The 12,164-nt window shown below is 41.8% G+C and overlaps 3 protein-coding genes across 4 annotated transcripts in view; all 3 read right to left on the minus strand.

The window, feature by feature from the left end:
• LOC119558305 (unconventional myosin-XV) overlaps nt 1-4,054 on the minus strand; it is a 35,977-nt gene extending 31,923 nt beyond the window's left edge. Inside the window, exon 1 of the mRNA XM_037871706.1 lies at nt 3,554-4,054. The gene's annotated coding sequence lies outside the window, so the exon portion shown is untranslated. The remainder of the gene's footprint in view (nt 1-3,553) is intronic.
• A 1,054-nt stretch (nt 4,055-5,108) lies between these two features.
• On the minus strand, nt 5,109-7,614 carry LOC119557291 (poly(U)-specific endoribonuclease homolog). Its single transcript, XM_037869982.1, has 4 exons — nt 7,430-7,614; nt 6,291-7,362; nt 5,579-6,008; nt 5,109-5,434 (listed from the first exon to the last, which is right to left on the minus strand). Exons 1-4 carry the CDS (start codon nt 7,494-7,496, stop codon nt 5,201-5,203), a joined length of 1,803 nt encoding a protein of 600 aa, XP_037725910.1. The 5' UTR covers nt 7,497-7,614; the 3' UTR covers nt 5,109-5,200.
• A 2,211-nt stretch (nt 7,615-9,825) lies between these two features.
• LOC119556406 (tryptophan 2,3-dioxygenase) lies at nt 9,826-12,104 on the minus strand. 2 transcript variants are annotated; one of them, XM_037868591.1, is made up of 6 exons: nt 11,964-12,103; nt 11,737-11,897; nt 11,534-11,667; nt 10,489-11,095; nt 10,122-10,215; nt 9,826-10,051 (listed from the first exon to the last, which is right to left on the minus strand). In XM_037868591.1, exons 1-6 carry the CDS (start codon nt 11,987-11,989, stop codon nt 9,934-9,936), a joined length of 1,140 nt encoding a protein of 379 aa, XP_037724519.1. In that variant the 5' UTR covers nt 11,990-12,103; the 3' UTR covers nt 9,826-9,933. The 2 variants fall into 2 exon arrangements, 1 of the variants encoding a protein (XP_037724519.1); XR_005219974.1 differs by having other exon boundaries at nt 9,912-10,051; nt 10,122-10,283; nt 11,964-12,104.
• Between the last annotated feature and the right edge of the window lie 60 nt (nt 12,105-12,164).

The following is a 12,164-nucleotide window of genomic DNA, read 5'->3' on the forward strand; positions in this document are numbered from 1 at the left end:
TCAAAGGAGTGCCGCTCGATTTGTTTTTTGCAATCGTTTGGCGTCTATGCGTTGCTGTTGCTGCCGCACCCGCAACATTGGTGGCAGCAACAAGGGACGACGGCTACACCGAAAAAAATAATAAACTATTATACAACTTTACAGATATTAATGGGTTCCTGATAAGTAGCAAAAAGTAACTCAAAATAATTATAATACTATGTTTTTAAAGGTAATTGCACATCCAACTAGAAAATTTAAAAAAAACTTTGTTTTCATCTACTCAAAATGACAGATTTTTTTTTTGGGTGTAGCATCTACACATCCACACACTGGCCAAATGGAAGTGGGCGCCCTCGAGCTGGGAAACAGCTGCGTCTTGGGGGCGTTGCGGAATGTGGGGCAAGGCGGTTCGGGGCCAAAAAGGTACTGCCAATACGACGGAGGTGCCGCCGCCAAAGATGGGGCTCCGACTTCAGGCACAGCTTATACATAGTTAAAAGGAAATCGATCCATTACTTAATTAAAACTTCAAGCCATATTAAATTACCATAACGACAACAAAGTTTTAAAAAGAATATTTAAATAATTCAAGGTATAAGGCATAGATAAATTCAAATTTACTCTTTTGCTAATATATTTTTTGAAGACCTTTATGTATCATTTATCATTTATTTCATACTGATAATATTTAGTTATCAAGTTATCACAAAGTATTTATCATTTGCCGGTCAAAAGAAATTTTTTAAGCAGAAGAGATTACGGTGAAAGTGTAAAAGGTTTATCTAAGAAAAGGCAAACAGTATTCTTTATTATTTTCAAAAGACTCATGTGCAAAACCTAACCTATATCCCAAAGACACCTAAACCAACTTCACAAAGTAATTGAAGTCCATTGGGCGACTTTCTCAAAACCATTTTAAAGTTTAATCCACAAAAATTAAACCATGCTCTATCGATTATATCAAATTAAATCGTAGCTGGCCAAGGTTCCCAGGCGAAATTGATTTTTGATGCCTCCAATTATCGCATCATCCAAATCGATTAAGACTTAATAGCAGTGTGTAGGGTTTTGATAAAAAAAAAAAAAAACGAAATCGATGACGACAAGAGAAGAAGTTTGTGTCCAAGATGATGACGCCAAAGATGCGGGAATTTGCGGCTAAAACCACACAAAAAAAAATATACAAATAAAAAACGTAAATTAAAAATTTCACTCAATGGAGATCACGGTTGCTGTGTTGTTGCTTGTGTTGGCCTGTGACTATTTTGTTTAAATAAAGTAAAAGTCAATTAACATCTTTGTCGCATTAGCAAGAGTGTGAGTGATTGTGAGAGCTGCCATTGGTGGTGGTGTTTGCTTTGGCTTTTGTTATGCATTTTTAGCATTTGTGGCTCGGTTTCTTCTTTGCCATCGTCGCCAGCATGAAAATGAGCACGAAAGCGAAAAGCAAAAAAAAAATTATCGATGGCAAAATGGGAAAACTAGCTTCGGGAATACCAGATACCCTTGTTAGTCAAGTGATTGGCTAAAGGATTAAAAAATATAGTGAAGATATTTTCAAAAACTTCGCATAATTTTCCATGATTTCTAGTTGGGACTTAGTTTTTGTTTGCTTTTCTTTGGCATATATGTTTAAGTTTATTTCGAATAACAAATAGTATAATCTTAAATAAATGACATGTTGTTTAATTTTAAATAAACTACAAGTAGTACCATTTTAAATACTATACTAACAAAAAAATTAAAAACTCTCTAAACACTCCACCCATAAATTGTAATGCTTAACCCCAAATGGTTAACCATTCAAAAATCATTCTCCCATAAAGTCACTGAAGTATGGCTTTTGGATCAAGACCTTGATATTTATTCTTAATGCTGACCCCACTGCGATGCAACAGTCGAACTCTAATGAAATCACCCTCCTCCAGGGTATAAAATTATAGCAGCGATAAGAAAACACGGCAAAGAGCAGGGAAAACAAAAGACTCAGGCAACGAACGCGAACTCCGAGGAGAGAGGCCAACTAAGAAGGGGATTTGGAAGGGGTTTTGGAAGGGGAATGGTAAGGGGAAGGGGATTGGGAAGGTGATTGGGAGGCGGGGGGTGGTGGGGGTCAGGGCGTTGTTGTACGGAAGTGGCTCGCATACTCTAACACAAGCACACACACACAGACACAGAGACATTCGGACCTGGCCAAGTGGCCGCTGCGGCATTCTTCGATGGCCGGAACCAGTTTTCTTTTGCGCCATCACCAATTTTTTGTTTTATAGCTTTTGCGTCGATTTTTTTTTTCCTACTTTTTTTTTCAGGCTTTTTGCACGCCTAACTGTTTGCCATCGTATACCGTTGGCAGCGCAGCGTTCTTGGCTTCTTTTGCCCGGCCATGATTTGGCCAAAACGTCGCTGATCGAAACCGCCGAACGAAAGCCAAAAACGATACAAAACGAAACGAAACGAACCGAGGCGAGCCAAATCGAGGCATCCCAAACCATTCGATTGGGACGATCGTAGGGATCGGAAGAATATACCGAAATATAGCATCTAGAACCACTCGAGAACCGTTAGGACGACGACGACGACGACGAGCTTATGCAACTGCAGCGGAGAATTCAGGAGAATCGGGTGCCCCACGACGAAGTGCCGTTACACAAATTGAAATCGATCGCATTCGTTGAGGAGAACAGGTCTTGGCATCTCTTAGCATCTGGGCCTTTTGGATGAACCCAAAGAATCCGAAAAGCTTTGTGTCGCACACGTGCATATGGCTAGAAAGCGATTGCATCTTCGATGAGCTCACCGCAATACCTAAACCTTATTACCTCTATAATTAGCCATGATGGGGGTGGCTCATTGTTGCTATTGGCAATGGCATTGGGGCGGTCTGATTAATTGATTGACTGATTGTTCAAATTTTTTGGGAATAAGAGTGGATGATTTCATTGAGGAGCGGTCTTTTACATTATAATAGTAGTATATCCCTTTACAAAGATAGTGATTTGAGAAGAGATAATGGAATAATTTGTATTCTATGGACAGACAACATTTAAATATATATTGATGATATGAAAGAAATTCTGATGACTGCAAATGTGTCATGGGTGGCATACAAAACATGTAAACACCCATTAATAAGAGTGGAAATATCATATTTAAGAGCGAAACATTCTTACAATACTGCTTACAAGTGATAAATGCAATGAAGGAATCTTCAAAATAATACATCTTTACTATCATTCAAACAATATGCATGGCTCAAAACAACTTTCTTAATATCATATCCTCAATGGCTAATCCTCATAACCCATTTTCAAAACATTTCTTTTTATGAAATCCTATTATCCGTAACCTCCTTATGAACACCCCCTCCACAATCAAAGTTGTTCAATAAGAATTATTTTTAATGGCGCCTGGCAATCCTGGATCTATTGACATTCAAGCTGCTGTTGTTGTTGTTGTCGACTCGACCAAGATTCAGATTCAATTCTGATTTGAATTCCAAGAGAGGCTTCTGGGCCTCTCTCTCCTCTTCTCCCTCTCTCCCACTCTCTCTCTCTCTCTGAGCGTTACTTACTTGCTTTGTTGTTGCCTTGCGTTTCAGTAAACCGTTCTGCCAGCGTGTGAGTTTGTGTTTTATGTTTTTTGAGCTCTTTCTTCTGCCTTCTTTCTCCTTGCCTCCTTCTCTCTTTCTTCACTCGGTTTCTTCTGGCGTCACTTCGTCACTTCGGCACACAGAACATTAGAAGAAGAATTCTGCTACATTTCATCCGCGCAGTGTCTTCTGCCGCTCTCTTCGCTCTTCTCCCCTCCTTTTCTTGCTGCTTCGTTGTTTGTGATTCTCTTTCTTTTCTACGCTGACTTGGTTGTTGCGTTGTTTTTTTTTTGTTAAAAAGTGTCGACGCTTTTGAATTTCGGTTAACAGAATTAGAACAAATAATTGCACGGCACTTGCGAGTTGGGTAACGAGAAAAAAAAACAAAACTTAATTTGACCGCTTATTGTGTGTATGTGTGTAGTTGGGGTTGTGATCCGTGGCACGCCGCGCACCCAAAAAAAAATGCACAACAAACTCCTCCGGCAGTCAAACAGCAACTGAAATGGCCGAAACCATTGGAAATCCAATGGAGCAACGGTCAACGCAGATCACTTGTTGCCGATGGAAAGAGAGAGAGAGAGAGAGAGAGAGAGAGAGCGAGAATAGGGTTGTCAACAGCATACAAATATCAGATTATCCTAAATTAATTGCTAAATACCATTAATTTAGAGTCAATACTTAAAATACCTAAAAAACAAAGAATGTTTTTAAAAAAAACCAAGAAGTGTACATCTTAAGTATTATTTTTATGCAAGATCTCTAAAGAAAATTCCAATTGTTTGGTGTTTAAGTTTTTTGTAGAAACAAACATTAAAAACTACCTATGGACGGCACAAAAAATTAAACGTTAAAAAAAATTACAAAATTATTGAACATGAAACTAGTTATAAACACATATTTTTGGCTACTTGACAACTCTACTTGGGAGAGAGCTCAAAACCTGGCCAAAAGGCCGCGCTTGGGGCTGAAACAGGTTTACCCCATCTCACGCGCGTTTATTTTGTAATTGCCGGCAGTGTGACCAATTTGAAAACTATACCAAAAATACCAAACAGTTTTTAAGCATTTTAAAAAATAATTATACCGCATATATTGTTATTTACCTAACTTTTCCTATCATTTCATTACGAGTGTATATTTGAAGAAACCAACTTGAATAAATTTACTAACGAATAAGTTTCAATAAGAAATTTATAAAAAAAGTTTACTATTAACTATATTCAAAACTATATAATGAATAGGCATGTGAATGAGTTTTATAAACATTTAAATTTATAGGCACATTATTACAAAGGATAAGATTTCTGGCTTAATTATTTAAAATAGAAAATGGCAAGCTGAGTTCTCTGAAACTCTGAAGCTCCCAAGCTAAGCCAAACTCTAAACTTCAAGCAGTGCGAAGAACTGCTTGATAAAGCCCGCGCATTTGAATTCGATTTGATTTGTAAGACCAATTTACTTACTTTCGTTCTAACTTTTTGAATTTTTTGAGTCTTAAGTTATTTATGATGAAATGTTAAGTTTAAATAGGGACTTATAGATTTCACAAATTTTATTTATTTATTAGGGCGACAGAAAAAAAAATTGCTACGATGACTACGGGAGGAGCGAGTGGTGATCGCTTCCTTAAATCTCCGGATAGGCACTGCCAATTAGGTTCTTTCCACGGTAGCGCCACGAATAGGTGACGATGCCGAACTTGCTGTTGCCCAGGGACACCGGACAGGTGCGATCCGGTCGCAGTTGGAAGCAGACCGTGTACAGGGCGAGCTCCAGTTCCGGAGAGGTGCCCACAAAGACCGTGTTCACTGGCTTGTTGAGTCCCTGGTGCGAGAACCGGATCTTAAGAATTTTTCCCTTCTGCAAATGGAAAAGATAACCAATTAAATGTTATACCTATTAATAAAAACATTTCTATATAGGTTTGATCCTTTCATCTTTTAACACATATATTTAAATCCCTAGAGATTAAAAGAGAGAGATCCCTTTTTAAAGACCACTCACCGTGCCAATGTCCTGCTCCTTCAGGTAACCCTTGTAGTCGAACCGGCCGTCCTTCTCCTCATCGCCAATGTAGACCCAGTTGTGGAACCCAATGATGGTGCCCTCCTTCACCTCGTAGACAAAGACGTGCTCGAAGCCGGAGCTGCCAATTTTGCCCTTGCCGCGGGAGTACTGTGTGAACCAGAGCTCCTTGACCAGGTCGCGGTGCGTCTTCGGATCGGGACCAACCACACCCTTCTGCTGCAGGAACAGCATGGCCTGGCGCATCACCGGGGTGGCCATCACCGCGTCCAGGAACTCGTTCTCCTCCTTGCGCTCGTTGGGGGTCACGTGCTCGTTGACCTGGGTGTCGTGCTCGTAGTTGTTGAACAACAGCCGCATTTTGGCGATTGTCGGGGACTCCAGGGCCTTCGGGTCCACATTTAGGAGTCTTTAATAAATTGGTAGTTTTAAAAAAAAGTTAAGTTTAATTTTCAGAAATGGATGATACATTTTAACACTTGACCAAGCCTTCTACTTTCTAAAATCTTAATTTCTTCAAAACATTTACATTTTAAGATGAATAACATTTGTATAAATAATACTTTTTAGCTAGAAACCGTTGCTTTAAAAAATATGATAAATATGATTCATGACTATGACTACCTATGTATATTATTATAAGACTCAAAAAAATAATACGAACTTTGGAATTTAACTACGGATTACTTACGGATTGGGTGCCTCATCGGCGCTGTCGATGGATCGCGTGCGTCCCTGCAGGTTCACCTGGATGTTTCCGATCTGGTTGTTGGTCTCCTTGGTGTACAGCTGCTCCGTCAGCTGGCGGATCTCGTCGTCGGTGGCCACCGAGTTGCCCGACGACTGGAAACCGGGTCGCACAGTGGTTGTGCTGCCATCGACCTTGTGTGGTCCCAAGGACACTCCATGGGCGGGTGTGGGCGGAACGGAGGGCGTGTGCGCGGATGAGGATGAGGGTGTGGGCACTGGTGTGGTCTTGGTGGGCGGATGCACTGGATGCTGGGGCGTCGGCAGCGGCGATTGCCAGGCCGAAGGAGATGCCGGCGTGGGTGTGGGCGAACCTGGTGGTGTCTTGGGCGCCGGCAAGGCGGGGAAGTCCTCCTTTTGGGATGGCCTTCGTGGTCCCGGCAGCACTGGGAACTCATCCTTCTGCTGCGGTGCCTTACCTGTGGTGCTCGTGATGGGCTTCTGGGTTGTGCTCGTAGTTGTGGTGGAGCTGGTGCTTATGCCCAGTCCAAAGCCAGGACGCCCTGTTCCTGCTCCCGTTGCGGGACCACCACCATAGCTCAGGTCATAGCTGTTCGGCTGGGGTTTCTGTGGTCTGTAGGGAGCAAAACCAGGTGGCAGACTGGGTGCTGCAGTCCCTCCCTGCAGCGGACGACCTTGAATGGGCTGCTGAGGTGGCTGCTGCGGTGGCTGCTGCGGTGGTTGCGGTGATCTTGTGCTGGTCGTCGGCCACTGGGGACCACTGGCCGGTGGTGGGGAGGCGCCAAAGGGCGAGGATCCCGGTGTATCTGGTCGCGGACCCAATGGCACCAGTGGAGCATGCGTGATGACCAGTGGCGGGGGTTTATGGGCCACAGTGGGTGTTACTACCACTGATTTTGCACTAGTGGCAGCTGGCGGAGCAATGGTGGTCGTCGTGGTGGTGGAATCACTGCCAAAGAACTTCTTGAAGCCGCCAAACCAACTGGATTTCTTGGTTGTCGTCTCCACAGCGTCTAGGGGATCCGGTGTGATTTGCACCTCGCTCTTGTAGGCAACTGATAGTGGATGAGTTGGGATTATATATGCCTGTAAGCCAAGTGAATCATTTGCCATTTCACCTACCTGACAGCTGAAAGTGCCCCACAAGAGCCAGGCACAAAAACAGTACGCTCAATGCCAGGCAGCGCATTTTGCTCGTTTTATTAGCACTTCGCCTTGGTTTACGACGATTTTTTCGATTTCTTCGATTATTTTTCACAGTTCGCAGACAACTCGACCAACCGAACGGAGACTCAGCAATCGACTGACTGACCGAGAGACTCCAGCTCGGCATCCGCCTGATCTTGGCAATCGCAGCTGATGTTGCTGCTGTCGCCGGTGTTGCTGTTGCTGTTGTAGCTGTTGCTGTTGCCGCTGTCGTCCGATTTGTGGTTGTTGTTGGTTTTATTAATGAGCCTACGCCGCAATCGTCGGCGGCGTGGGTTTTGCCTCCGCACAGGTACCCTTCCGCATTCGGAGTAGGCCATTTTAGTTTCGAAAATACTACAATTCATTTATTGAAAAAATGTTTATAATTGTATTTTTTATTACATCTTAAACCAGAATTTGATACGCAAAATATGAAAAATTAAAAATTTTTATAAGAAATTTAAAAAAACTTTCCGAAAAATATAATTCTTAAAACGAAAAGTCACAGATTATCTTAAATAAAGTATTTTATTAGAGAAATAATTCGTATAGTTTCTGGAACGGCACAGAGTTCTTTAAAGATGTCCTACATAAAGATTGGCTTAATTCTTTGAGTTTTGTAATGAGTAGTAGCATTTAGATTTTAAATTCAGCTTTTCTGATGTTTCAAAAGTTTCCTTAGTGGAAAACTTTTACTAAGGTCTGCTAAATGCAAAATATTACTACATTACCTAAACTGTCTCAGTTAAATTGTGGACATATATGTAAAACCCCTTAAAATACTTTTAATTTGAGTTATATACAATAAAGTCATTTCAAAGGCCATAATATCATTTTTAAATGCTTAAACTCAAAGAAACCGTTCGATTTTACAGCTGTTCATGCATGTACAGTGTGCATTGTTCCCATACAGTTTATAATATTTTCATTTGAACCATAAAACACGACAGTCGTTAGAGCCGGACTACCTGGAACAGCGCTGAACTTGCCAGTGGATTCTGGAGGGACCTGCTTCAAGGGTTGGTCGAGGGTTATGGTCCATAATTACCTGAGCAGAACACTAATTGTCAAACAAAAAACCCGACTACTGCAGACAAAAATAGCCCCAAAAGAGCCAAACAAATGAGGGGGTAGTCCGAAATTTTATTTGCCTTCGGAAGTGGCTCACGTAAGCGATTAAAGCGAATTAAGCTTACATAATGCCTTCGAGCTCGGCTCTCTGATTCCAGTATTGTTCTGTTCTGTTCTGATCTGATCCGTTTCCTCCCTTCGCAAGACGACTCGACTCGATCCCAATTCCACTCCCCCTGTCCATTCAACAGCACTAATTAATTGCACTCGTGAGGGAGGGAGCGGTGCGGACTTAGCTGGCATTTCATTCTAATAAATAATAATGAAACTGAAAACTCAGTGCTCAAATCTGGGGCTTATCGCCCCAGGGAAAGGCCACTGGCAAAGGTTATGTTTTTGTGTGCTCCATTTGAGCAAACAGCGATAGTGGGTCCAAAAAGCTCTCCAAGGCACATTTGAATCTCTTGAACGCTGAGAAGATTACCAACCTATGCGTGATCCCTTGAAAATTTCAGCAATGCAATTAAATTAGAACTTAGGATGATTAAGGTTAACGAAAAGAAAATTAAGTGCTAAGATACACCATTTCTAACGACTAGAAGGTATTTTTTAGAGGACTGTCTTAATTGCTTTATAATTGCTGATGAGGTTTTGTTTTCCCGTAACATAATTCATTTACTGTTGATTTTCTATTCTAAGTTCAGCAATAAACTGAAGAGTTTTTATATGGCTTGATTGTAACTACGCTATTGCAATTTTCCTAAGAAGTTTGTTATTTAGATTAAAGCTAAAACCAAAATTTAATCCAAATTTTATTTGTCAACTTTGCTAGTTTGATATTATTTGAGTTTTATGTTGAATAAAATCTAAATCTAAATATTATATTCTGTTATTAATATTGTAAACTGAGTTTTGGTTTTGGGAGAATGCGGTAGATAATTGCTTTTATTCTCGATGAGCTTTTATTATATGTAACTTATATAAAGGTCATTTTTTCTTAATTTCCTTGATATTTTCAATTTAGTAAACAATATGATACGAAATAATTGAATTGCATTTGTCATCGATCAAGTAAAAACGAGGGAGAAGGAAAGTGAAAGGCTGTCAGAATGTGTATGGCCTACTTTTAGGCTGCTGAAAAGTTACATTTCCTCACAAAAAATCCTAAGAGTCTTTGCAACGAACTAAAAAAAATGTTCCAAAAATGTGTGGATTATGTTATCTTTGTTTGGTTATATTATAAAAATAAACACAATATATGTAATAACAAAGAATATAGAAGAAATTTTATTACACAAACAGTAAAACAGAGGGTAGAAAAAGTAAGGCATAGTCAAGGACTTCTTGACTAGATCCCTTGCCGATCGTCAGACGCTCTTGTTTATCAGCTTCTTGCGAATGGTCTCATCTAGCGGTGGAATCGCTTCGCGTGGAATCAGGAAGGTGGATAGGTTAAACAGATCCAGAAACACCTTATAGCGATCACTGAAACAAAAACAAAAGGGGGTGGATTAGAGGTCACTGAACTCCACGCAGACAGATCTACGATGATCACCTGAGAGTAGAGCGCAGATATTGATAGCCGGACGATCCACCAGTTCCCAGCTGCTGGGATCCAATCATGCGTTGCACCATGATCACGTGATTATCTGTGGCGGGAGTAGAAAGTAGTAGGTCAGGGAAAACACCATGATACATGTATCATACATTTTTAGGCCTAAAAATAAAGGGTTAGTTAAGAACTAAATTTAAATCAATTGCCAGAACTAAAACTTTGTTATCATCCTAAAGGAGTGTACTGACTTAAGATACACCGATAAAAATATAATTTTCTATTCTAGTAGATTAGGAAAGATACATCCAAATGTGTTAAAGAGACACTTAAAACAGGTTTCTAAAATAATACTGTTATTATCACTCACATCTCCACTTGGTGATCAGCGAATCGATGTCCATCAGCAGGGTGAGCAGCTGGTGTGGCTGGCTGAACCTTGGTTCATCCCGGTAGAAGGTGATCATGATGGCGCCCTGGAGGGCTCGATGGCTAAACCGGCGATCACCGCGACGCACCAGCGCATCGTGGACCGCCGGATCGAAGATGGAGCGGTACACCTCGCGCCGCTTCTCGATGTCCATGAGACGATAGTTCTTGGCCTTCTCCACCGGCTCCAGCAGGGCGCTCTGAACCTGAGCCTCCAGGAATCGATCCACGCTCTCCTGGAACTTGGCCCAGAAGTTAAAGCCGCTCTCCTCGAGGCCCGGCGTCCTCTCCAGCCAGCGCTGCACTAGCTCCAGCAGCGAGGGTTCCTTCTCCGAACTGCGGATCGCATTCCGCGCCCCATCGTCACTGAAGACATCCGAGTACTTCTGGTTGTACCTCACCCGCTGCTCCGTCAGCACACCCAGCTTGTTCTCGATCAGGCGGAACTGCAGCGACTGGAAGCCGGAGGCGGGGGCCAGGTACTTGCGGAAGTCCATGAAGTCCAACGGTGTCATTGTCTCCAGAATGGGCACCTGGTCCACCAGAAGCTATAAAAAGAACACAATATTATTATTATTACATACATATCTTAGGAATATTATAGTTAAGACTATAAATTAACACAAGGTTTATTATGAAGCTAAAGGTTCAAAGGGCCTGAAGCTCACCTAAATAATAGGTTGGTAATTTGTGTTATTTTTTAATGTTACAGCTTGGTTATTTAGTATTTTTTTGAAGGATTTGATATATAGTGGATAGAGGGGCATATATAGGGTATAGAGTATATTTAAAATAAATAAACACCCAAATTGATGGAATCGTAATCGAAAATATTTTAAATGACTATGAAATTCTAGAATTTACTAAGTGCTTTTAGGAAATTAAAGTTTTTATCAGTGTGCCTTAATATTACAGCATATAATACAAAGTAGATGCAATTCTCAAACATTTTGTTGTTAATTTTTCCTTGGAACAAAAGATCTCACCTTCAGAATGAGAACCACTCGGTTCAGTCGCTTGACGATCTCCAGGGTCTTGGTCTCGTCGATGACCTCTGCATCCAACATGTCCCGTATAGAGTCGAACTCGAAGATGATCTGCTTGAACCAAAGCTCATAGGCTTTTCGTGGAAATAGAGGACCACATTAAAAGATCTGTATTTGGTTTATTAAATACCAATTCCACTCACCCTGGTGCGTGATAATAAACAGGTGCTCATCGTGGACAGGTCGCTTGTCCTCCTCCGAGAGCATACACTGGGCATCCAGGAGTTTGTCCAGCATCAGGTACTCCCCATAGATTTTACCCACCTCCGTGGTTAGGGGCACCGCTGAATCATCGTGGTCGTTTCTGGGGGGTGGGGGATGCTTGGTATTGGAAATCTGATTTCTACGGACCGCACGTGGTCGTGCTCACCCGTTTCCTGCGTAGGGACAGCTCATGGTCGCTCCCAAATCGTGGCTGGTTGACCGGCGGACGCTGGCTAACTGAAGCGGTCGCGGACCGGAGACGAGACCCCAGCAAACCGATAACCGAGAGCCGCAGAGAGAGCCCAGATCGGTCCATTCATTTCAGTTCCGACTGATTGCACAGTCGGCGATCTGATCCCAGATAGGC

This window comes from Drosophila subpulchrella, chromosome X (genome assembly GCF_014743375.2).
Source record: "Drosophila subpulchrella strain 33 F10 #4 breed RU33 chromosome X, RU_Dsub_v1.1 Primary Assembly, whole genome shotgun sequence".
Lineage (NCBI taxonomy): Eukaryota > Metazoa > Arthropoda > Insecta > Diptera > Drosophilidae > Drosophila > Drosophila subpulchrella.